The 22,457-nt window shown below is 56.8% G+C and overlaps 2 protein-coding genes and 1 long non-coding RNA gene across 4 annotated transcripts in view; 2 read left to right on the top strand and 1 right to left on the bottom strand.

Moving 5' to 3' along the window:
• The window catches only part of Ift140 (intraflagellar transport 140), a 49,638-nt gene that overhangs the window by 6,070 nt on the left and 21,111 nt on the right, over positions 1–22,457 (bottom strand). Inside the window, exons 19-22 of the mRNA XM_090324752.1 lie at positions 973–1,150; positions 570–760; positions 360–455; positions 136–268 (exon numbers count right to left, since the gene is read on the bottom strand). Coding sequence (XP_090180878.1) covers positions 136–268; positions 360–455; positions 570–760; positions 973–1,150 — 598 coding nt within the window. The remainder of the gene's footprint in view (positions 1–135; positions 269–359; positions 456–569; positions 761–972; positions 1,151–22,457) is intronic.
• LOC150042355 (uncharacterized) lies at positions 1,862–3,514 on the top strand. The gene is made up of 2 exons (XR_016533639.1): positions 1,862–2,095; positions 2,837–3,514. It is a non-coding gene; the product is annotated as an uncharacterized LOC150042355 (long non-coding RNA).
• Tmem204 (transmembrane protein 204) lies at positions 5,407–20,139 on the top strand. 2 transcript variants are annotated; one of them, XM_090324755.1, is made up of 3 exons: positions 5,407–6,249; positions 8,002–8,152; positions 19,142–20,139. In XM_090324755.1, exons 1-3 carry the CDS (start codon positions 5,970–5,972, stop codon positions 19,422–19,424), a joined length of 714 nt encoding a protein of 237 aa, XP_090180881.1. In that variant the 5' UTR covers positions 5,407–5,969; the 3' UTR covers positions 19,425–20,139. The 2 variants fall into 2 exon arrangements, with proteins under 2 accessions (XP_090180881.1, XP_090180882.1); XM_090324756.1 differs by having other exon boundaries at positions 7,997–8,152.

Genomic DNA, 22,457 nt, shown 5'->3' with positions numbered 1-22,457 from the left:
CCCGAGATACACTTTTTTTTTGCTTTTTAAAAACTGAATGTATTTTTCTGCCATATGCGGGATTGAACCCAGGGCCTCATGTGTGCGTAAGCAGGCTCACTAGGCCTCAGCAGACTGGGCCCCGGCCCTGCTCACCTTCTGAATGTTGCCCTGGAAGCAGTGAATGCGGACCAGGGAGAAGTAGTCCTGGGCCAGCTCGTAGTAGTGCAGCGCCGAGCTCATCTCTGCCTGGCTCTCCAGGTATTGGGCCCACCACCTCCACAGCGTCCTGTGGGCCAGTGCAGGCCGTGGGGTTGGGAGAGGCTGGAGAGCTATGGGTCCCTCCACGCCCCCCGGCCAGTCTGGCTGGGGACACTCACTTGTCCTTCATCTTGTTGATGTACAGCTCCAGGGACTGGAGGTCCTCCCCCAGCATCCTGGGTACCTCGAAGCGGTGGGTGTCTGACTTCTCGTAGCTGCGGAGGGAGGGGATGAGAGCAGTGTGTCCTGTGCTATGGGCCCAGGGGGGCGAGCCTGTGTCCGGGGGACGGGGGGGTGGTGGGGGGAGGTCAGGTGCGCTGTGCACTCACTAGCTGAGGGCCAGGCCGCAGTGGGCGCTGGCCTCCAGGTGCTTGGCGTAGTTGTAGTAGGTGGTCCGCAGGTGGATGCGGTCGTGGAGCTCGGCTACCTCCACCGCCTTGGGCCACTGGTCTGAGGCCTGGTAGAACTTGTTGAGGAGGTCGTAGCGCTGGCACTTCTTGTAGAGCTGCTCTGCATCCTCCTGGGGGGCGGAGGGGGAGGGCAGATGGCAGCCCCTCTCCTCAGGGGTCGCCCCCTGTTGCCTGATGGCAGGCGTCAGCCTTTTGGGTAGCTCCAAGACAGTGTGGAAGAGTTCTGGCCTCCGGCTAAGCTGAGACGCTGCCCACCCTCCCCAGGCCGTGCAGGGCCCATCAACCTCCCGGGGCGGGGTGTGGGGGGGAGGTGGACACTCACCAGCATGCCGAGCTGAATGGCCAGCATGGCTACTCGGGCCTCGGGCTCTGGCTCCCGCTCAGCCTCGCGCAGGGCTCGGGCGCCGCGGGCATGGCCCATGTTTCCCAGGCACACCTTGGCGACGTCCAGACGCTGGGTCTTGACACACATGCGGGCCATGTTTTCCCACACGGCCTCACTGTGGACACAGAGGAAGCCCTGTCAGGGCCCGCTGGCCCTCTCCAGCAACCATGTGCCAAGGCAAGGGGCCCGGGACCTGGAGGGGAGCGAGGCCGGGGGAGGCACCCTGTCCTGAAGCTTTGTGCCTCTCATGAATTCCCTGAGGAAAGGCCGGGGGTGGGGTGTGTGCTTGGGGTGACCTGGGCCACACGCTGAGACAGAGCTCCACGGGTCTTTCTGCCCAGGCTGGCCTGGAACTGTGATCATTATTCTTATTGACTTAAATTTTGGGCAATATGGGTTTGAACTCAGGGTCTCAGTTGCTAGGCAGGCACTCCACCACGGAACCACATCCCAGCGCTTTCTCTGCCTCAGTCGATTTTAGACAATCTTGGACAACCTTCCCACCTAAGGCCTTCTGAACAGCTGGGATCATAGATGCACACCAAGCAAGGATTTTGAGGGGCTGGGAGCGTGGCCTAGTGGCAGAGTGTTGCCTAGCATGCAGGAAGCCCTGGGTTGTTTTTCTCAGTACCACAGGCACAGAAAAAGCCAAAAGTGGCTCTGTGGCTCAAGTGGCAGAGGGCTAACCTTGAGCAAAAGAAGCCAGAACAAAAAAAATTATTGGTTCGTCTTCCTGATTTCCACCTCCTGAGTAGCTGGGATTACAGGTATGAGCCATCCAGACCCTAACACTGCAGCATTGCACATGCATGTGCACATGCGCGCGCACACACACACACACACACACAGCAGATCCTGGGAGTGGCCCTGGGGCTCAGGAGATGCAGGCAAGAGTGTATGTCTGATGGTTTCTCCCTCCTATCGCATTCCAGCCACTCTCCAGATAAGGCCTGGCGGGGGCAGCCTCCTCTCTCTGGAGGTAGAGCAGGGCTGTCTCACAGATTTGGTGCACTAAGGGACATAGGAGGACGGAGGCCCATGAGAAGCGGCCACTGTCCTGGTGAGTGAGGGGCAGGGTGTTTTCCCACTGCCCGCCCCAGGAGGGTGGGGACAGGTGGTTCTCCAGAGAAGGCGGACGTCCCATGACAGGTATGCATCGCCATGACCTCAGGACCCCCAACATGGCTGGAACCAGAGCAAGAGCTGCAGCGGGGAGGCCTGGACGGGGCTCTGCCCAGGGAGGACGCCACCGTGGTGGCTGGGACTGAGGCCACACTTCCCCGTCGCCTTTCTTGAACATGTTTCAGCTGTGCCTGGGTCCCACCACAACGGGTTTGTTCGGTAGATGTGTGTTGTGGGGAGCTGGGAGGGCAGGCGTGGACATGCCATGTGGCACTGGGCTGGGAACGGGCAAACATGTCTCCCTAAACCCGAGCTGGGACCAGTCTGTGGGGGGCGTCTACAGCCTTCCCTAGAGACGGTGGCTCCTCATCAGCTGGCCCACAGTATCTAGGACACATGGAAGAACTGCCGTGGTGAAGTGACAAGTGGCACGGGGTGCCAGTCCCGGTGCCTGTCTTCTCTCCAGGCGGCAGGCCACATCCTTGGGCTTTGGAATCCGGTGCCTGGGCTCCAGGGCCTCGGAGGTCCCCGGCGCCTGCTCTGCTCAGTGCCAGTGCCATGGCCAGTAGCACAGGCACTCTGGTTTGCCTCCCCACACAAACGCCAAGCCTGCCTCTCTCTGCTAAAATGCTGGTTTAATGAGGACGGTTCCCAAGGGTAAGCCTGGGTGTCCCTACAGGGCTGAGAGCAACTGGCTGTGAGGGTGAAGAGGCCAGCTCGAGTCTGGAATCTTGGCAGTGTCAGCGTGCTCCGTGGCACATCTGCAATGGGCCTTCTCGGGCGCCCTGCGTGGCAGCTGCCTTCCGGGACTGGCTGCGAACCAGGCATCAGGCACTCGTGGCCACATCATTGGTGACAACATACGACTGAGGAGTTCTTTACCATCTCTGCCAAAGATGGTAACAGAGACAGAACCATCTCCAGAGGTCTGGGGGCCAGGCCGCCGCCTTGCCTCTTTCTTGCTAGAGTAGCTTCCTTTCTTCTGGCCGGTGTCCATGCTGGAAAGCGCAGGGCTGCGTTGCGGGCAGGAGCAGCTGGCAGGAGGCCCGAGGCTCCTTTGATCCCCTCCAGCAGAGTGCTCTTGCCTGTCTGATCCCCTGAGAGGGCAGGCGGAAGGCCAGGATGAAGGCCCATTTCACTCCCCAGCTGAGTCCAGGCCTGCTGGAGTAGCCTGGACCCAGGGGAGTGGCTGCCCGCCGCCCGCACCCTGGGCTCTGCAGCTGCCTTCCAGCTCAAGATGGCCTCAACCCCCACGCAATTCCCAGCATTCCACGCAGAGCCTGCCAGGCCCGGGTTTAGCTCACACTCCAGGGTGGAGGTCGGGACTGTGCGTCTCATATAAATTCCAAGAAGTGAACACCCTCGAGTCCCGTCCAAGTCTTGAGAGTTTCCTGTTGTCCAAGCGTCTGCGAGGAATGACCACATCTGTCCTTCATCAGCCTGAAATCAGAAGCAGATGTGGCCACAGGCGGTGGGGGGGAGGGGGAGGCTTGAGAGGGGCCCAGGCTCTCTGCAGAAGTGCAGCGGGTTGTGTCCTCCATCAGGCAGTCAGGGGACCCGGGACTGCCCTGGTCACAGTGCTCCCGTGCCATCAGCTCCCCTGCCATGGTGCTCCTTGTGTCTCAGGGTAGGGGCTGCAATCAGACTTGGAATGCAAGGCACTGCCAAAGACAGCAGAGAGCAGGCGGCACAGGAAGGAGCGGGGGCCCTGGCTGGGCATCAGGCCCCCAGGTGGGAGGCCTCTCCAAGGTCACACGAGAACCCTGGGTTCTGAGGACGGTCACTCCCCAGGGAGGGACGGTAACTGCTCTTACGCTCCCTGCCGTCCTCCAGCCTTCCGGCCAGCCAGCTGACTGAGGGTCCGGGTCCCCTGGCTCGGCAGGAGCAGCACAGGGTGCAGGGCAGGCTGGGGGAGGGTGCTGGGGCTCTGATGTCCCTTCCAGGGACAGGGGCTGACGGAGGCCTTGCGAAGGTCTCATAGCCCAGCAAGGTGGCCTGGAGTCCCAGCTTCTCCGGAGGCTGAGACACCTGGGCAGCAGAGTGAGGCTTCATCTAAAAAGAAAGGTTGGCTTCCATTTCACTGGATAGCAGCCGTTCAGTAGCTACCGAAAGGCAAACGACTTAAAGCCATCTGTGCTTAGGAACAGAGTATTAGAGACGAGATGTCAAACCCCACATCTTCCTGAGGAGGGAGTGATGTGGAGCAGCTGTGGCTAGGGTGGTGGTGTGGGGTCTTCTTCTTCCTCTCTCCCCCCTCCTTTGTCTCTTCCTTCGCCTTGTTTCATGCCAGCACCCAGGCTTGAGCTCAGGGGCCTCGCTTTCTGGTTCCTCCAGTCCGACATTTTGTGGGCTAGCTGGGATTGGAGGTTGATCATCCGGGGCTCAGCTTCCTGGGTGGACACCCGGCACTCCTTGTCAGGTTTTCGGTGCTACACGGAGCGGCCCGTAACAAAGATCACTTTCCCTCGGGCTCAGAGAGAACGGACAGTGGAAAGAAGCCGGCCTGGGTAGAACGGCCAGGGGGAAAATCCTACAACAGGTAAATCCCTAGGGAAACAAGTCACCCACCACCGGCCAGGAGTGGTCAGCACTGATCTCACACATGGACATGTGACTGGGGGGCCAATCCTGGGAAATGAGGGGCTTCGGGGCATGTACCTGGCCATGGGAAATGCCCAAAGGCTGTGTTCTAACATCTGAGGAGCTAGCTGGCAACAGATCTCTGTTCCTCGAATGACTGAGCGCCTACCTGATGAGTAAGGGGCTCTAAGTTCAATCCCCAGTGCCATCTAAAACAAAAACCAAAAAGCCCTGCCTGGGTCATAACCCAGGTGTGTGCACCCAGGGGTGGCTGGGTGCCTGGCTCCTGCCCGCCTGCCACGTCTGAAGTCCACCATAGGCTCCAGGAGCTGCTTCTGCAGCTGGCCAGGCTCAGGAGAGACCAGTGGGGGCCGACTGTCCCAGCCAGCACCCCCAGCGGGCAGGGCAGGGAGGGGAGGGGAGGGGAGGGGAGGGGAGGGTGGGCCCACCAGTCTCCCAGGCCTTTCCCATCAGGAAACGCATCCTGTTCGTGTCTGGCTCTGCAGGGCTGCTATTTGTTGCAGTTGGCGACGCCCTCCAGCTCACCAAAAACAGCCTCAAAAACAACCATTTCCTCTCTGCTGAGACACGGAGGAAACGCAGGCCCGTGTGCACACAGGCGCGCGCACACACACACACACACACACACTTGCTGCAGCCGACGCTCTGCTATTTCCAGGACCTGGTGGTGGAGGCAGCAGGCTGGGGCCGGGGCAGCGGAGGGAGAGGCGGCTGAGCCCCCACTGCTCTCCGAGTTCCGCTTGGAGGGGGCTCGCTGGGCCAGCTGCTGGGAGCGGGAGCCGGCCTGTTCCCACGCTGTGCGTGCCCGCCTCTTGAGTAACTCTGCTTTCCACTGCTGCAGGACAGAAGAGGCGCTGTGGCCGCCGCCTCCCTGGCCTCCGCTCCCCGGGGGGACGGCACACTCACAACTCTGGATTCTCGCTTGTGTCTCCGTTTTCTCCCTGGGATGGGCCTCCTTGTGCCCGGCTTCAGCACAGGCCTGGCCCTGCTCCAGGTTCAGGAGGGAGGATAAGGCAGGGCCGCGGGCAGCTCACCTGGACCCGTCCCATGGGCTTCTCTCCACACCTCCGACGTGGGGGCGCCTGGCCACCGAGAATGAGCGGCGATGTCCTCTAGCTTCCCCTAGCAGCAGCGGCTCCCCCCGCGCACGCAGCAGCTGGCTGGGACTTGGGCTTTTCTCCGAGGTGAACGCGCCACTCCCGCAGTCTGCCATGACTGTCCAGAAACTCGTGGCCACCGCCGCGCTGGTGGCCCTGGTCTCGCTCGTCCTCAACAACGCGGCTGCCTTCACCCCCAACTGGGTGTGCCAGACCCTGGAGGACGGGCGCAAGCGGAGCGTGGGGCTGTGGAAGTCCTGCTGGCTGGTGGACAGGGGCCGAGGGGCCTCGAGCCCCGGGGCCAAGGCTGAGCACGAGGAGGCGCACGACTGTGAGGCGCTGGGCTGGGGCTCTGAGTCGGTGGGCTTCCAGGAGTCTCGAGGCACCGTCAAATGTGAGTCTGCCTGTGTTTCTGTCGTCTTGGTGGGGGGAAGGGGGCTGCATCCCGGGGACAGGGACAGGGACAGGGACAGAGCTGCCAGGCTCTGCCCCACCCCTGCCGGGGAACAAGGCCACACTCTTCCTCTGGGCCCAGTTTGTCCTGTGCCTCTCTGCAGGGCACACTAATCACGTGGAGCAAAGAGTTTTCCTTGGTTGGGATAGTTAGAACGCGTACACTGAACTAGAAGGGCGACTTCTGACTTCATTTCCATGGTCAGAGCCTGGGGGGGGCGCAGGGTGCTGCCCCGCCCCTCTCATGCCTCCCTCCCCAGTCGCCCACTGGTGGCGTTTGGGATGGAGGGAGGGAAGAAAGAGGGCATAAGTAACCAATAGCCACGGTGCATGTCATGTGGAACAGCGATGCATCAGCTGCTGAGCCGGTTCCCCAGACGACTCCCACACCCACGCACAGGCACCCTGGTCTCTACTGCGAAATACCACGGAAGCTCAAGGGCAGATCGCGCCTGTCAGGAAGGGGTAGCGCCGGCCTCGGAGAGCGCCACGAGGCTGAGATGAGGCTTAGCTGGCTTAGGGGTCTCACGGTGTCTCCCTCACCTCTGAACGGTGGCCGGCTCTAGGTCTTGATCCCAGGTCCACCCATGTGTCACAGGCAGAGACACTGAGGCTAGATCCCTCCATGCTGAATGGGATTCTCACAGTTCTTCCTGGCAGAGGCTGCTCAGGAACACAGGCCTGGGCCTGTGTACACCTGTACCCTGGCCTGCCAGATGGCCTGCCACCTGCTGCTGCCTGCAAGCCTGTCCTGGAAACATGGCCCAGGCCGGTTCACAACTCATCCCTCTGGGGGCCAGTCAGACAAATGCGATGCCCCTCACACCTGGGCTGGCATTCTGTGAACCCTGCAGCACGTCGGCCGGGGGCTGGCTGACAACGCCATCCTCAGGTGGGGTGGGAAGGTACATGACAGGTCACAGGGCTCCACGGTGAGGCCCCACCACAGCCACCTGGTGGAGACACTGCATGTTACACAGGGCCACACACTCAACACAGGCCACTGGCTAAGGAACGTACAGGCTGCTCCATGACATTCTAAGCTGGTCAGAGTCCTCTGTCCTGGACTGGAGCAGGGAAGGGTGGATCCTAGGCTGGTCCTGTCCAGGCCCCGATACCCCTCCCACGTCACACTGGGTCTTTGCTGAGAGGGTCACGGAGGATTTTCCTGCCAGCTCCTTGCTGTGTCTCTAGTCTGCCACGCACCTCACATCCTTTTCTGAACCTAGGCTGGGCATGAGCATTGACTGGAGTGTGGGGGAGCCCTACCCCTGCTCCGAGGGCCCCCAAATGTCTCTAGCAGGCCTGAGCCACGCTCTCATGGTGGTTGTCCCGGAGTGATGCGAGCTGGGGAGCAGTGGCAAGCTGGGGTGACCCCATCCCTCCAAAGTGTAGCACAGGCCTTGCTGAGAGGTGGAACTGAAGAGAAGTTTCTCTGCCAGACACACATTCTCCTCTCTCACGTCTCCACCACTTTTGCCGTCCTCCCTAGCCACTCTCCCGAGACCACCGCGGGGGACACGAGCACAGGCGGCACGTGCATGTGGGGTGCCGGGGGGGGGGGGAGTGTGGTCAGAGCCTGGGCTCAGCAGACCCAGGTGTGATGGGCCCTGCCGCTGGCTGGCCTCCCCCCGACGGGGCACGCTGGCCGACAGCCCCCCTCACCACCGGCTTCCTCTCGCCTGCAGTGCAGTTCGACATGATGCGTGCATGCAACATGGTGGCTACGGCCGCCCTCGCCGTGGGTCAGCTCGCCTTTGTCCTGGGGCTGACCGGCCGACCCCTGGTGTCACCAGAGTCCCAGTGCTGGGAAGAAGCGATGGCCGCTGCGTTCCAGCTGGCAAGTAAGTACCCGGGCCAGGGAGAACGGCTGTGCTGTGGCCAGAGAGGCCACAGACCTGCTAGAGCTCTCTTGCTGTCGCAGGGGTCCTGTGACCCTAAGTGGCCAGGGGGTGGTGTTGGGCTTGTCTTGCACGTGTGGCCGCAGGCAGATGCCACAGGCCACTGCCTGAGGGCTAGGATGGAAGAGGGGCAGAAACACAGCTTTCATCCGCCACATCCTTTTCCGCGGTAACTCGTGATTTCTTTGGTGGCGTTCCGCGGTTTGAACGCAGGGTCGGAGCTGGATTCCCGAGCCGTGGCGCTCCAGGCTGGCCCTCTACCACGTGTGCCACAGCTCCACTTCCAGCTCTTTGATAATGTGCTTAGGGACTTCCTGCCCGGGCTGGCTTGGAACCATGACCCTCAGATCCTGGCCTCTGAGGAAGTTAGGGTGATGGTGTGAGCCCCTGGCGCTCGGCTTCTTCTCCATTTACAGTTGGGCTGACTGCGGTTCAGGCCCCCATGGCCAGGCTGAAGTAGCTGGGGGGGGGTCAGCCCGTGCTGGACCGGCAGGGGCGATGGGGAGACTCCAGCCTGACCCAGCCCTGACAGGCCCAGGCCCAGGGGAGGTCATAGACATGGCTCCTAGGGATTCTGCTTGGGGTTGGCACAGGCTTCTTCTCATGAGCAGTACAGACAGCAGGAGAAGATGCTAGCAGGCTGCATAGACTCCTATTCTGGCGGCAAACACAGTTGCCGACCACAGCCTGCCCTCCCTGAGCCACGGGGCAAGCACCGAGGGAGTCCTAGAGGGAGGCCAGGAAGTCTGGCTTTGGGTCAGCAGAGAGCAGATGGCTTCCCCTGGACCTGGAGCTGCCGTCCTCTCCCCAGCCTGGAGGCCTGGGGGAAAAGGTGGCATGGGTTGTTTTAAATGAGGACGAGGGCTGCCACCGCCTGAAACGAGGCACAAACGGAAGCCGTGGCAGCCGTTCACTGTGACCCAAGTGTGAGGGGGCTTGCGGCGCCCTCTTTGGGGGCTCAGGGCTGGGCGTGGGGTGCTGTCAGCTACCTCGTCTGTCTTTCCTCTGCCTTCCTTCCTGCCTTGGGGTAGAAGAGCAGGCTTTTCCAGGCTTGAATGTACACTTCCCTCGGAGGAAATGACAGAAGTCCGAAGTGAATCATTCGAGGAATAATGGATCCTAGGCTCTTATCTTTCTTGAGAAATGGCAGTTTCCAGAATGGGGCTGGCAGGAATTCCCAGGCTGGCTGTTCCCGGGTGGGAAGCAGGAAACCTGCTCTCCGAGCACTAGGAATAAATAGCACGGCGGTGTGGCCCTGGTCAAGTCACTTCCCGGCGGCTGATCAGAGGACTGGGGACCCCCGTGAAGAGCAGGGGGATGCCCCGCCCCCCTACCGACCACCAGGATGAATGTGGGGGAGGGGGCGCAAGGGTGGGTCCACCCGTCCTGCCTCCCCGACTTGAGGGGGTTGATCGTGTCCCGTCTATTCCAGGCATCAGACACGTGGAGGAAATTTACTCACTTTGCCCTCTACTGACCCAAAGGCCACAAAACAGCTTTCCTTAGTCTTTTTGAGGCCTTGGGACTCACTCCATCACATGTGACCCTCTGAATTTCCATCCCTTCGAGGAGGAAATGGAAGATTTTGAAAGCCCGATTGGAAAAGCTGGGTCTATAAAGCTCCACACTCGGGGTTGGAGGCGTGGCTTAGTTGGTAGCTTGTTAGCTAATGAGTGAAAACATCTGAGTTCTGGTCTCAGACCAAAAAATAAAAATACATAAAAGAAAATAAAAACGTACCAGTGTAGAGGCACAAAAGTAACAGATGTTCATTTTGAAAGCAACTCCTATCAGGATAATCCAATTTCCCTGTCCGTGTCTTTCTGTTGGTGTTGTGCGTATTCTGGGGCTTGAAATCATGGACTGGTCACTGTCCCTGAGCTGCTTCTGCTCAAGGCTACGGTTCTAGCTCTTGAGCCACAGTTCCACTTTCAGCTTTTTTCTGAGTAGTTTGACTGGAGATGAGCGTCTCATGGACTTTCTCTCCTGGACTGGCTGTGAACCACAGTTCTCAGGTCTCAGCCTCCTGAGTAGGTGGGTTGACAGGAGTGAGCTGCCAGGGCCTGTCACGTGGAGTCCTTAGAGAACTAGTGTAGGTCTGGCGTGTTGGGACTCATCACTTGCCTCCTGCAACCTTGTTTCAGGAGAAGGCTGAGTTGCTTCCAAGTAATGCATTACAAGAAATAAAACCAGGGACAAGCTCCCCAGTAGCTACGGTTGAGCTGCTGAGGCTAAGGCCTGCCCAGAAGGGGAACGTCGGAGCACACGAGTTCACTGGGCCGGTCTCTGAAAGACGTGGACCGGTCTCTGTCCTGAAATCCTCAGACAGTGGCAATCACAGAAAATGGCAGAGCACGAGGCAGCAGCCTGGGCAAATGTTTAGGAGGGGCATCCCCTCCTCCCTGGGCTGTCTCCCCGCCCTGTGCCTGACCATCGCGACTGACAGGTCTGTTTTGCCCAAAAAGGAAATGCATTTGGCCTGTTTAGACTTGTTTCATTGACAAACAGTACAGAGAGCAGCTATGTGCCTTTCTTCTATCACACTGCTAAATTTAGCGCTGGGTTTTTCCTGTTCTCGGGTCTGTTTTAAAGCCAGGGAGAGACTGCGGGGCGCCAGGATGTCCTGTCACAGGACGAGGAAATGCCTGCTATTACCTGTTGTCAAGTGAACCTCGAGTCCTAGTGCTGGGGTGAGGTGGGCGGGCAGGGGAGAGAAGATGCTGATGAAAAGAGGAGGAGAAAGTCTGTGGAGCTGACTGTCGGGGCTGGAAAACCCTGGAAACCGGCACCTGAAAGGGCTCCCCGTTTACGGCCACGGGGAGCTGCCTGCTCACCTGCCCTCACCCCGTCCCTCCGTTCATGCACCTCCCAGCCTGGACACCCTCCCTGTGACGCTGCCCACTGTCTCTCAGGGGGACAGGGCCTGCAGCCATGGGGGCACTACCAGGGTCCTGGGGAGAAGGTGGGGGTGGGGCCAACGCCATTCAGGCCTCACGAGGCAGGTCGCACTGGCCCCCCTTCTCTTGTTTTTGTCTCTTTGGTAGATGACATTAGACTATGCATAAAACACACATTAGGACATTGCTGTTTTCTCCTTCCTAAGGCCCCTGTGGGATACAGTCTACACACACACACACGCACATGCACAGCTTCAGAAACCCAACAGTGACTGCGGCAGCAGGCTGGTGCCAGGCTCAAGTGGGTGCTAGCTCCTCCCTCGTGGCCACTGAGTGCGTGGCACGGCCCAGCCAGGCCTGAGGGCCCGCTCCAGGACTTTCTACTGTCTTGTGGCCTCTTCTCTCTGCTGCATTGTTCATGGTCTACAATCTCCATAGGAACAGATCCGAGTGGGATAGGCCGAAGACGGAGAGTGGCATTGAATAACAGGTCAGGGCAAGTGGCCTGTGAAAATGTAAGCTCTCCCACGGAGTGGCACAGAGGCCAGGGGGGACGGGCAGAGCCCCGTCTAGGAGGCCCCAGCCAGCATAGGGACTTCTGAGCTCCGAGGAGCACTGGCTCTGGGGCAGGCCACCTGGGTCCCAAGCCCAGCTCTCTCATGTGCCATGAGTTTCTGGAAGAGTCCCTCTAGCCTGGGTACATGGGCCCCGGCCTGTCACTAGCTATGCCTAGAATTTCTATTGGCTGCCCCTTGCACTGAGGAGTGACCATCCACACATGTCCTCTCTGCCAAAGGCAGAACCTGGGCTTGCCTGCCATGCATGCCAGGTGGGTAAGGTCTCTCCCGCACGCATGCACAGTGGGCGAGCTGTCCCAGCGAGCGTTCCTCCTGCCGTACCTGCCTACCTGCGCCTCTGGTGCTCACGATGACGGTGCCTGAGACTTACTGTTTGCTACCCAAGCCTCACTAGGCCCCACCTCAGGAACCGCAATCCTGGCTGAGGCCAGCGAGCTGCTATGCAGAGCTTTGCGCTCGGCTCAGCTGCATCTTCAACAGGCATCACCGAGGCGTTCGGCATTGTCTTGCTGCCCATCAGAGTCCAGTGTGAGGACGCTTGAGTCACGCACTGGCTCGGGCAGGGAAGGTCCTCACCTTCCCCTTTTCGTCAGTGCTGGTGTCTCACTTGTCTTGACCCATGCAAGGGTCTGTGACATTCTTCCTGGGGAACCCTGGGCTCTGCAGGGCCTCGTCCTTGTCCCAGGAGCTCAGGGGGCAACGACAGCTGAAGACCCTCTAAACACCCTTCCTTCAGACCCTTTCATTACTGTTCATCTAACCCCTTTCTAGCCCTTTTGGGAAAACGGTGATGTCCCCAGCGTGACAAAACACCAATCCGTCCCAATGCCCCCTGGGAAGAAGTGAGGGGTGGGAGCTGACTCACATTTCATTCAGAGTTGCCTTCCTGGTGGCATCCAGGTCTTCCTTTTTCCCAATAGTAGGTCTCCTTCGATGGAAGCCAACAGGCCTAGGCCCTGGGCTATGCATACAGCTTTTCTCTACAAACTGGCGAACTTGAACTGGTCCATTGTGGGCTGCTTGCACCTAAAGTTTTAACAGCGTGGACTTGCAGAGCCATGTGCAAACAGATGTTGCATGGCACTCATTCAGTCGTTGATATACACAAAGCGTCTGACATTCTTGGCAGTGGTGACCTTTGCCAAAAGCTTCCAGAAGCGTTTCCCAGCTCCGGCTGCTGGCTTCCCTTCTCCTTTTTTCTGGAAATTGTACAGTTTCTTTTCATGACAGGAAGGCTTAAGCCCAGGGATGCTTAACTCATGTGCGAAGATGCTGCCCAACCCGGAACTGGCATCTCACAGGTCAAGGGGAACGTTGTTTTCTTAAGACTTGGAGAGGCTGGCATGGAAACGTTTGGCAAGACCTGCTTCATCTGGATAACTCATTCTTCCCTCTTATTTACTGAGTCTGCAAGCGACGGTCTGTGTCCCAGCCATACCTCTTCTCACGTTGCTCCCTTCCTTTTCCATCTGAGACCACCCAGAGCTTTGGGCTCCCTGGGATCTTCCTCCTTCCAATGACCCCAGAATCTCCTTGAGGGGAAGGAGGAACCATTTGGATTAAAATCTGCACAGTGTCATAGTTACTCAGGAAGCTGAGATCTGGGGATCGCGGTTCCAAGTCAGACTGGGCGAGAAAGTCTGGAGACTCATCTCCAACGAACCACCAGAAAATCGGAAGCAGCACTGTGGTTGAGGGCTAGGCTTGAGCAAAAGAGCTCAGGGACAGTGCCCAGGCCCCATGTTCAAGCCCCACAACTGATTAAAAAAAAAAAATCTGCCCAGTGCCAGGTTCTGGTAGATTTCCAACGAATGTTTTTCAAGAACAGTAGTGAGATAAGTAGAGAGCGGGCATGTTTACAGGTTCTGGCACACCAAGGCCAGCCCCAGAGGTGCCTCGAATGAACCCTAGCACAGTGCTCCTTGGTGGCCGGGACAGCTTTAGGGTCTTCGCTCTGATGCCACCTGTGTGCCATGTTTGAGTGTCATTCCAAAAGGAAGGCCTTGTGACAGAAGCCCCAGGAAGCAGGCAGGCAGGAAGAGGGAGGAAGGGACGCTCTCTGGCTGCGCTGTCATCCACACCGCCCTGCGGGCCGCGCACGGGAAGGGGCTGTTTGCTTTGGCAACGTGATTCTGTGGAGATGGGCTCCATCCCCCGTGCAGAATTCAGTGTATGCCGAAGCTCTTCTTTAGAATTTGTTTTCTGGACAAACTGACTACATCACTAAAATGTTTTGGGGGGCCGGGAATGTGGCCTAGTGGTAGAGTGCTTGCCGATAGCACACATGAAGACCCGGGTTCGATATCTAGGTAACACATACGTAGAAAAAGCCGGAAGTGGTGCTGTGGCTCACATGGTAGAGCTCTAGCCTTGAGGAAGCCCAAGCTCAGTGCTCAGGCCCCTGAGCTCAAGCCCCAGGGCTGGCAAAAAAATAAAAAAAAAAATGTTTTGGGAGCAAAGTGTTCAGGGGAAAGGACACTGAGGAGAAAAGGAGCAGTGACCCAAGAACGGAGTTGAGGGCCAGCCTCTGCTTCCTTCCAGCCTTCCTACCTTCCCGTAGAGAAGGTTGAGAGTAAAAGCTGCTGCTGAAAGCAGTCTGCAGCACAGCACGTGTAGCCAGAGACCCCAACGGCCTTTCCATGGATGACAGGAAGCCCAGGTTAGCGATGCACGGCGTCTTTGTCCTCCATGCTCGTTCGCTCTTTACTGTAGACACGTGGAACGCGACAGCAGTACTGCGTCATGGGTCTACTCTGTCTACTGGAGTAGCTCCTAGATGGTGGTCAGCCACAGGCGGTGTGCCACGCACAGACTGCTGGATGCCAGCGTGTGGTGGTCAAGGCTTGTGATGGGGGAGGCAGACCCCTGCTCTGAAGGCAGTGTCCATGTGCAGTGATCCACAGTCTTTATCACTTTCCAACGTGACTTTTAGGATAGTGGTGGCCACGCCAGGTCACAGGTACACCTCGGGATTCCTATTCTTTACCTAACTGATTCCCATATCCAGTGTTCTCAGCAACAGGTACGCTTTCTGAAACTTGAATTAGGGTCTAGAGAGCATGGCGGGGAGGGACCAGAGTACACTCTGCTGGGTGATGGGGCCTCCAGCCTGTAATCCCAGCTACTCAGGAGGACTGAGGTTTGAAGCCAGCCTGGGGAGGAAAAGTTGTTGCGACTCCATCTCGAATTAATCAGCAACAATTCAGGCTGGAGGCACGGTTTCAATGTCAGAGGGCCAGATGAGCAAATAAGCTGAGTGAGAAAGCAAGTCTCTGAGCTCGAGCCTCAGGACCAAGCAAGAAACAAAAATATTCTTTGCTGATCTTAGAAAAATGAGTGAAGGAGCTAGTGCTGGTGGCTCACATCTGAAATCCTAGCTCCTCGGGAGGCTGAGGTCTGAGGATCACGGTTCAAAGCCACCCCAGGCAGGAACATCCGTGAGACTCTTATCTCCAATAAATTACTCAGAAAAAGCTGGAAGTGGCGCTGCGGCTCAAGTGGTAGAGCGCTGGCCTTGAGCACAGAGGCTCAGGGACAGTGCCAGGCTCTGAGTTCAACCCCAGATGGACAGAAAGAAAAATGGGCGAATGGTTGGCGTGTGCTCTAGTGACGGAGTGTTTACCTATAGTGGGTGTGAGGTCCAGCCCCAGTACGAGGGGAAGAGAATGTCAAGAAAGCCACACAGGGAAGCGACCACAGTACAGATGAATGCCCGGCTGTACGGATGAATGCAGGGCGAGCTCCGTGTCCTTCCCGGTGGCCAGGCTGCTTCTGAGCCCTGAGGAAGCGGGGCATGCTCGGTCAGGACAGAGGAGGCCCTCGCTCAGGCTGCGGGAGAGCAGCCCACCCAGAGGCCGCGGTGCTGGGTGTGGGTGCTGCCTGCCTCACATGTTGCTTCCCCCCTGCACTTCCCTCTACAGTGTGGGCCTGCTAAATGCAGGCTCTGTGTGGCTGAGCCCAGCCGGGGACCTCCACCCGCCCCAGGCACAGTGGTCAATTTTATCTTCACCCCAAGAAGGATGCCAGCTACCTCAGGGCAAAGCAGTGTGAACCTGCGTACTGTACTAACGCCGAGTGCTGCCCTGGCATTTGATGAGTGCCAACCAACCCAGCATGAATGTGTCCCTGCACGGGCTCTGGAAGGCTCCGCTGCATGCAGCCCTGACTCGGCTGTGGGTGGTGGACAGGGTGCTGTGCCCGTGAGGGGCTCACTGCATCTTACGCCGCTGTGGTGGCCTGGAGTTATCTACTTAGCCAGGAATTACTGAGAATGCCAGGAGTGCCATGGTCCACGAGTCTGGCCCGAGGGCGCCAATGAGTAAATAAGCAGAAGGAGTGACAATGAGAGATACCAAGTGCCTGAGAGAGCTGAGAACGCGTGCAACTCTGAGGTGACTGCACTGTACCAGGGATGGAGGAGAGCAGCATGAGGACAAGTCCAGAGCAGGAAGACCCAGAGGCGTGGAAAGGGGCTGGGTTGCCGAGTATTAAGGGCCATAGGTGGCAGGAGAAGAAGCACGAGGCCGGGCCAGGCTGCCCGGCTGTGGGCAGGGTCACGTTCTGCGGCATCAGGTGGCGTTATGCACAGAGGACACAGGAAGCGTGTTCGGTGAGGATCAGGAGGGCTGTGGGTGAAGGTGTCAGGTGTGGCAGCATCCTCAGAAATCTGAGAGCTAGTGGGGCAGTGCTTGCTGAGTGCCAGCTTCAGGAGGCCTGCTCCTGGGGAGAGAGCTGTCCGCACAGAGGAGGCCCTAGGGTCCAGGTGATCCCTTTCCACACCAGGGCGGCCAGTGCCCAGGTTCTTCTGACCTAAGATGCAGCTGCTGAGTTGAGCCTGGGCCTGAGCTGTGTGCAGGACCATTCTGTGTGCCCATCTGGTATCCTCTGGGGCCTCCAGGAGTGACTCTCCTGTGGTGCTACTTGGCAAGATCCTGGCCCGCTGGGTCTCAGCCACCACAGGAGCCCATCACAGACCCACGCTGTAGCTGGGCTGATCAGTGCCAGGATGGCAGCGTGGATGACGGGGATGGGCCACACCAGGCCATTCCTGGGCGGCCCCGCTGGGGAGGACAGACTCATTCTTTAAGTGTGCCAGTGCTTGGTGCTTGCTCCCGCCCCGTGAGTGCACGTCAGTCCTTTCCAGAAGGTTCAAGGTCAGCCCACAAGTTCTCAAAGCTTCCAGGTCTCCAGAGAAAATGTCTTGAAAGCCATTTCCTCCAGATCCCCGCTTCTGACATCAGTGATGTCTGTCCCAGAGTCCAACCGCGGACCCATGTGGGGGTGACCCTGCCCGGCACATCACCTCGAGACTGTGGACAGATTCCTTCACCGTGTCCCATTCTGGTGGAGGGTGTCACGGAATTGGAGTGGAGTGCTGGTGACTCGCGCCTGTCATCCTAGCTACTCCCAGATTTGGGGATCTCTGTTCAAGTAGGCAAATCTGAGCGACTCCCATCTCTGCTGACCAGCAAAAAAGCCAGAACTGGAGGCATGGCTCTGGTGACAGACCACCAGCCTTAAGCAAAAAGCTAAGCAAGGGCGTGAAGCTCTGAGTTCAGGCCCATGCACTCGCACACACTCAGGATTCTAGGACATGTACCAACTGAAGGGGAGCGAGAACAAAAGGAAGAGTGAGTCCTGCCATGGCAGGGGTTGATGGATGCCTGGTAGCACCAGTTGCTTCCGCCCAGGCAAATTCCTTCTTGCCTGCTCACACTATTGGCACATCTCGCCCAGCCTTGGCTCCCTGTGCTGCGCCTGTTCTCACACCCTGCCTTATTACTACCTCTTGTCTTAGAAGGCAGAGGTGGACACCCTTGGAGCCCAGCCTACCTCAGTTCACTTCTGCTGGCTCTTGAAACAAGCATAAGGAACTGCTTTGGCAGACAAAAATCTACCCTGAGACGTGAGTGACAAGCAGGGCACCACAATACCCAGAGCGTTCACTTTCGGTGCAGTTACGTGACTCCACTACCACGAAGGCCAGGGCTGCAGGCTGCGCGCTACCAGAGGAGTTTTCTCTCCACCAGTGGCATCGCCACAGAGCGCCAGCTTCGGCAGGAAGGAAGTGGCCAGGAGCTTGCCAACACATGAAAAGCTGCAAGTACTACAGACACCACCTTCGCTCAGAACAATGCGACGCAGGCAAGCGCTCAGCTCACCGTTCCTACACAGACAGGGATGAGGAGGCGACTGTGCTTGTGTCCTGGCCAAGTCCAGCCTGTCGTCGCCTCCCCTCCCCTCCCCACGCCGGGCTCTGTGTCTGTCTCTGCTCCTCTCGTCTCTCCATCTGCCTTCTCTTCCCACATTGCTCTCTGACCTGAGAGCACAGAGCATGTCCATCTAGAACAATCCTCACCACAGTGAGGCCTGCATGGCACCGCAAGTCACTGTCATCACAGCCCCCTGACATGGCGGCTCCAATGTGGGCTGCTCAAGGCCCACATGGGCCTTTTCAGCTCTTCCACTATGGGTAGCCTCTGTAATGGAACAGTCTAGAAGCTGAAGAACCAACCCTTTCAGGCCCTGCTTGGGCAGACGCTGGGACCACAAATGATTTGGTTTTGTGAGGAAAGCAGAGGCGGCGTCCTGGGAGAGGAGCACCCGTAACCAACACACAGCTGTTATGTGCAGGCGGCCCGTGGCGGCTCGGCTCTTTCTCTGCCTTCCTCTTTCTTGGGGCTACAGCTCTGGCTGGGTGTCTGGCATCATGGGCAAAATCCTGATTTTCATATTGGAAAAACTAACTAAATGAAGTCACTTGCCTCCCTTCCGAGAGCCATAAAGGTGAAACTACTGACTCAACGGCACCCCCATCCTGTGGCGCCCCGCCTGGCTTCCCTGCCAGCCCTGGACAGCGGGGAAGTGGCGGCAGGAGGGTGGGGCCCAGAGACGAGAGGCAGGGTCTGGATCTACACTTCTCCTCAGGAGCGAGGAGGGAAGCCAGACACATGAAGAGGTAGACCTGGGCCGAGCGGCTCGCTGCCTGGGCCTGCGGTCCTTCTGGAGTGGAGGAGTTGCACGGATGGGAGAGGAAATCTCCATTTCCTCTGAGAGCACAGCCATGGCAAGAACTCACACAAACAGGAATCTGGACTAAGTGAAAAGCCAGTCTGCTTCTAGATAAGATTTAGGAAATATCTATGCTTGCTTTTGCTTTGAACTGATTGAACATGTATACAAGTCAAATCTAACAATTACCAAAATGACTTGCTGGACGTGCCTGGGGTGGACAAGTAGCAGTGTTGATGCCCGGAAGTCCTAAGACAGCCGGAAGGGGCTGTGTCCCATAGCAGCGTTCCCACCGGCCCCACAAGCTCCCAGAGGGCCGAGACAATGTGGCTCAGCTCCCACCCAAGGATAGGGCTGGGAAGAGGGGTGCAGTCTGCCTTCCAGGGGCCCTGGTCAGAGCTGCTGCTCAGGGTCAGCCTTCTACAACACTTGTCTTCTCTCTGCAGGCTTTGTGTTAGTCATTGGATTGGTGACCTTCTACAGAATCGGCCCCTACACCAACCTATCCTGGTCTTGCTACCTGAACATTGGTGCCTGTCTGCTGGCCACCCTGGCAGCTGCCATGCTCATCTGGAACATTCTGCACCGCAGGGAGGACTGCATGGCACCCCGGGTAATTGTCATCAGCCGCTCGCTGACAGCGCGGTTCCGCCGGGGACTGGACAACGATTATGTAGAGTCCCCGTGCTGAGAGTGTCCTTCTCAGGACTTTACCTAGGAACAGTCTAGAAACGGAGGGCCTCACTCTGACTCCACTTGTGCAGAGGCATGAGTTGAGTCTTGGGCACACGTATATGTACATATGTATGTATGTGTGTACAATGCTCATGTATACTTTCTGTATTATATATGAATAGGTCATGGGCCACCCCATTTCTGACACAATCTTCCCAGCCAGTCCACTGCAGCTTCACAGCATGCACACTGAAGGGTGGGGACAGGAAGCTGGGCAGGGGAGGCAGTGGTCTGGGAGCCCTGCTCTCTGCCTTCGTTTGGGATTAATTTATTCTGGATCTGCTTAGGAAGACATCCCAGTTATACTTTACTTTCATAGAGCAGAAGACCCAGAAAGCACTTCATGAGGTATCCATGATATTTCTTTATTAAATTAGGATTTATAACCAGATGGTAACAGCTCTATGCCATAACCAAATTAAGTGTATGTTTTGCTCCTGATTACTTTATTATTATTATAATTATTATAATTTTTTTTTGCCAGTCCTGGGCATGGGCTCAGGGTCTGAGCACTGTTCTTGGGTTTTCTCAAGGCTAGAGCTCTACCACTTGAGCCACAGCACCATTTTTGGCTATTTTTCCCCATGTATGTGGTATCGAGGAATCAAATCTGGGTCTTCGTGCATGCTAGGCAAGCACTCTACCACAAGGCCAAACTCTCGGCCCCTCCTGTTATTTTTCTAAGTTAAAATAAAATCAAACCTCTTAACTCTGCCTAACGTGTTTTATCTACCTATCCCACTGTAGGGGGAAGATAATTTGATTATTTTTTCTGTGGTTTTTTTTGCAAGATGATGTTAAGAGTCAAAAGGTCTTCAATGAAGAACATTGTACCCTATTTCATGGCTCTGGGTAACCAAATCTCAAAACCCAACATTTCTGGCAGGGTAAGACAGCGCATGCCTATAACTTCAGCTACTTACGAGGCAATGACTGGGAAGAATGAGGTTTGAGGTAAAACACGAGCGAGACATCATCTACCTAAAAGATTGTTGTTCAGCTCTTTGGGAAGTACAAACAAGAAGATCAAAGTCCGGGTCAGTCGAGGAAAATCTTAAGACCCCATTCAAAAAGCAGCTAAAGGGGCCGGGAGTTTGGCCTAATGGTAGAGTGCTTGCCTAGCATGCATGAAGGCCCGGGTCTGATTCCTTGGTACCACATACATAGAAAAAAAGCCGGAAGTGGTGCTGAGGCTCAAGTGGTAGAGCTCTAGCCTTGAGAAAGTCCAAGGACAGTGCTCAGGCCCTGAGCTCAAGCCCAGGACTGGGAAAAAAAAAAAAAAAAAAAAAAAAAACAGCTAAAACACTGGGCGCCAGTGGCTCCCACCTGTCATCCTCGCTACTCAGGGGGCTGAAATTTGAGGACTGGGGTTCAAAGCCAGCCCTGCCACCAAAGTCCATGAGACTCTAATCTCCAGTAAGCCAAAGGAAAACCAGAAGCGGCTCAAGTGAGTGCTAGCCTTGAGCTGAAGAGCTCAGGGACAAAGCTTAGGCTCCGGAGCCTACAGCCAAAACAAAACAAAGCAAAAAAACCAAAACACGTAACTAAAGGATGCAGATAAGGTTATGGCTTAGTGGCTCAGGCGACAAAGTGCCTGCCTAGCAAGTGCAGGACCTGGAATTTACACACCAGCACAGGTAACAAAATGGAACATTTAGGCTGGGCTCCAGTGGCTCACATCTGCAATCCAAGATATTCAAGAGGCAGAGAATCATTGTTCAAAGCGAGCCCTGGTAAGAAAGTCCATGAGACTCTTATCTCTAATTAACCACCAGAACGCCAAAAGTGGAGCTGTCACTCAAAGTGGTAGAGTTAGCTAGCCCTTGAGCCCAAGAGTTCAGGGACAGCACAAGTTCAAGCAAATGAGTGGGGGGGGGGGAACTTAAAAAGTTCACATTCTCTCTCTCTCTCTCTCTCTCTTTTTTTGCCAGTCCTGGGGCTTGAACTCAATGCTTGAGAACTATTCTTGGGCTTTCTCAAGGCTAGAACCCTACCACTTGAACCACAGCATCACTTCAGGCTTTTTCTATGTATGTGATAGAGGAATCGAACTTGGCCTTTGTGCATGCTAGGCGAGCACTCTACCACTAGGCCAAACCCCTGGCACACCCCCCAAATCCTCTAAACACCATTTCCTGGATGGAAATCAACGTGATCAGAGTAGGAGCAAACAATCAAGTGTGTTGCTTTTGAGCTTCCCTATCGGCAGACGCTGGTTTGGTTCTGATACACCACTAGACAAGTCCTTTCCCTCAGTTTGTAACGCCTCAGGTGGGCAGATAACAACCTGAGAGCTCACCTTGGGGTGCTAACCTCTCCTACAGAACTCTTCTCTGGCCGGTGTTGTACTGGGTGACCACAGCCAGCAGGGGGCAATGTGGGAAGAGGAGAAGAAGCCGACCCTGGTGAGAAATGCACAAAGCCAGGAGCTGCAGAGCATCTGGCCGCTGCTCCTTTTTGCACAAGTCTAACTTTGTCACTTACAAGTCTCTATGGGATTTAAGGCCATCACTTTAGATATTTTTCTTTTTTTCTGGCCCTGGGGCTGGAACTCAGGGCCAGGGTGGTGTTCCTGAGCCTCTTTGTGCTTAAGGCTCTACCACTTGAGCCACACTGCCACTTCCAGCTTTGTCTGAGTAGTTTACTGGAGAGTAAGAGTCACAGACTTTCCTGTCTGGGTTGCTTCAAACCCCAATCCTCACATCTCAGTTTTCTGAGTAGGTAGATACATGGCACAAGCACCGGTGCCTGCACTCCCTTTAGATTCTGAAGTTCATATTGTGCTAAAGATTTGTCTTTTGTCACAGCAAATGGTGAAACTGGTAGTGCTTTAAACCCATAAGGTACCCGATAATGCCAAACAACCACTTATGCCATCTAGGACACATTCACAGCCACTAGAAGGGACCAGAACTGGGTCCACAGCACAGCACCCTGAAGGACGCACGGAGCTATGGCCTTCCATCCACCTGACTTGACAGCCCTTCCAATTGCAGTAGGTTCTGGCCTCAGTGGCGCAGGTCAGTG

The sequence above is a fragment of the Megascapheus bottae genome, chromosome 36 (assembly GCF_031878675.1).
Source record: "Megascapheus bottae isolate mThoBot1 chromosome 36, mThoBot2.hap1, whole genome shotgun sequence".
NCBI lineage: Eukaryota > Metazoa > Chordata > Mammalia > Rodentia > Geomyidae > Megascapheus > Megascapheus bottae.
This window is presented reverse-complemented; position numbering and strand designations above follow the sequence as displayed.

Coding starts and splice junctions, on each gene's coding strand:
- Tmem204 (XM_090324755.1), top strand. CDS start 5,970: ATGACTGTCCAGAAACTCGTGGCCACCGCCGCGCTGGTGGCCCTGGTC. Junction 6,250..8,001: donor GTCTCGAGGCACCGTCAAAT/GTGAGTCTGCCT, acceptor CCTGCAGTGCAG/TTCGACATGATGCGTGCATG. Junction 8,153..19,141: donor CGCTGCGTTCCAGCTGGCAA/GTAAGTACCCGG, acceptor TTCTCTCTGCAG/GCTTTGTGTTAGTCATTGGA.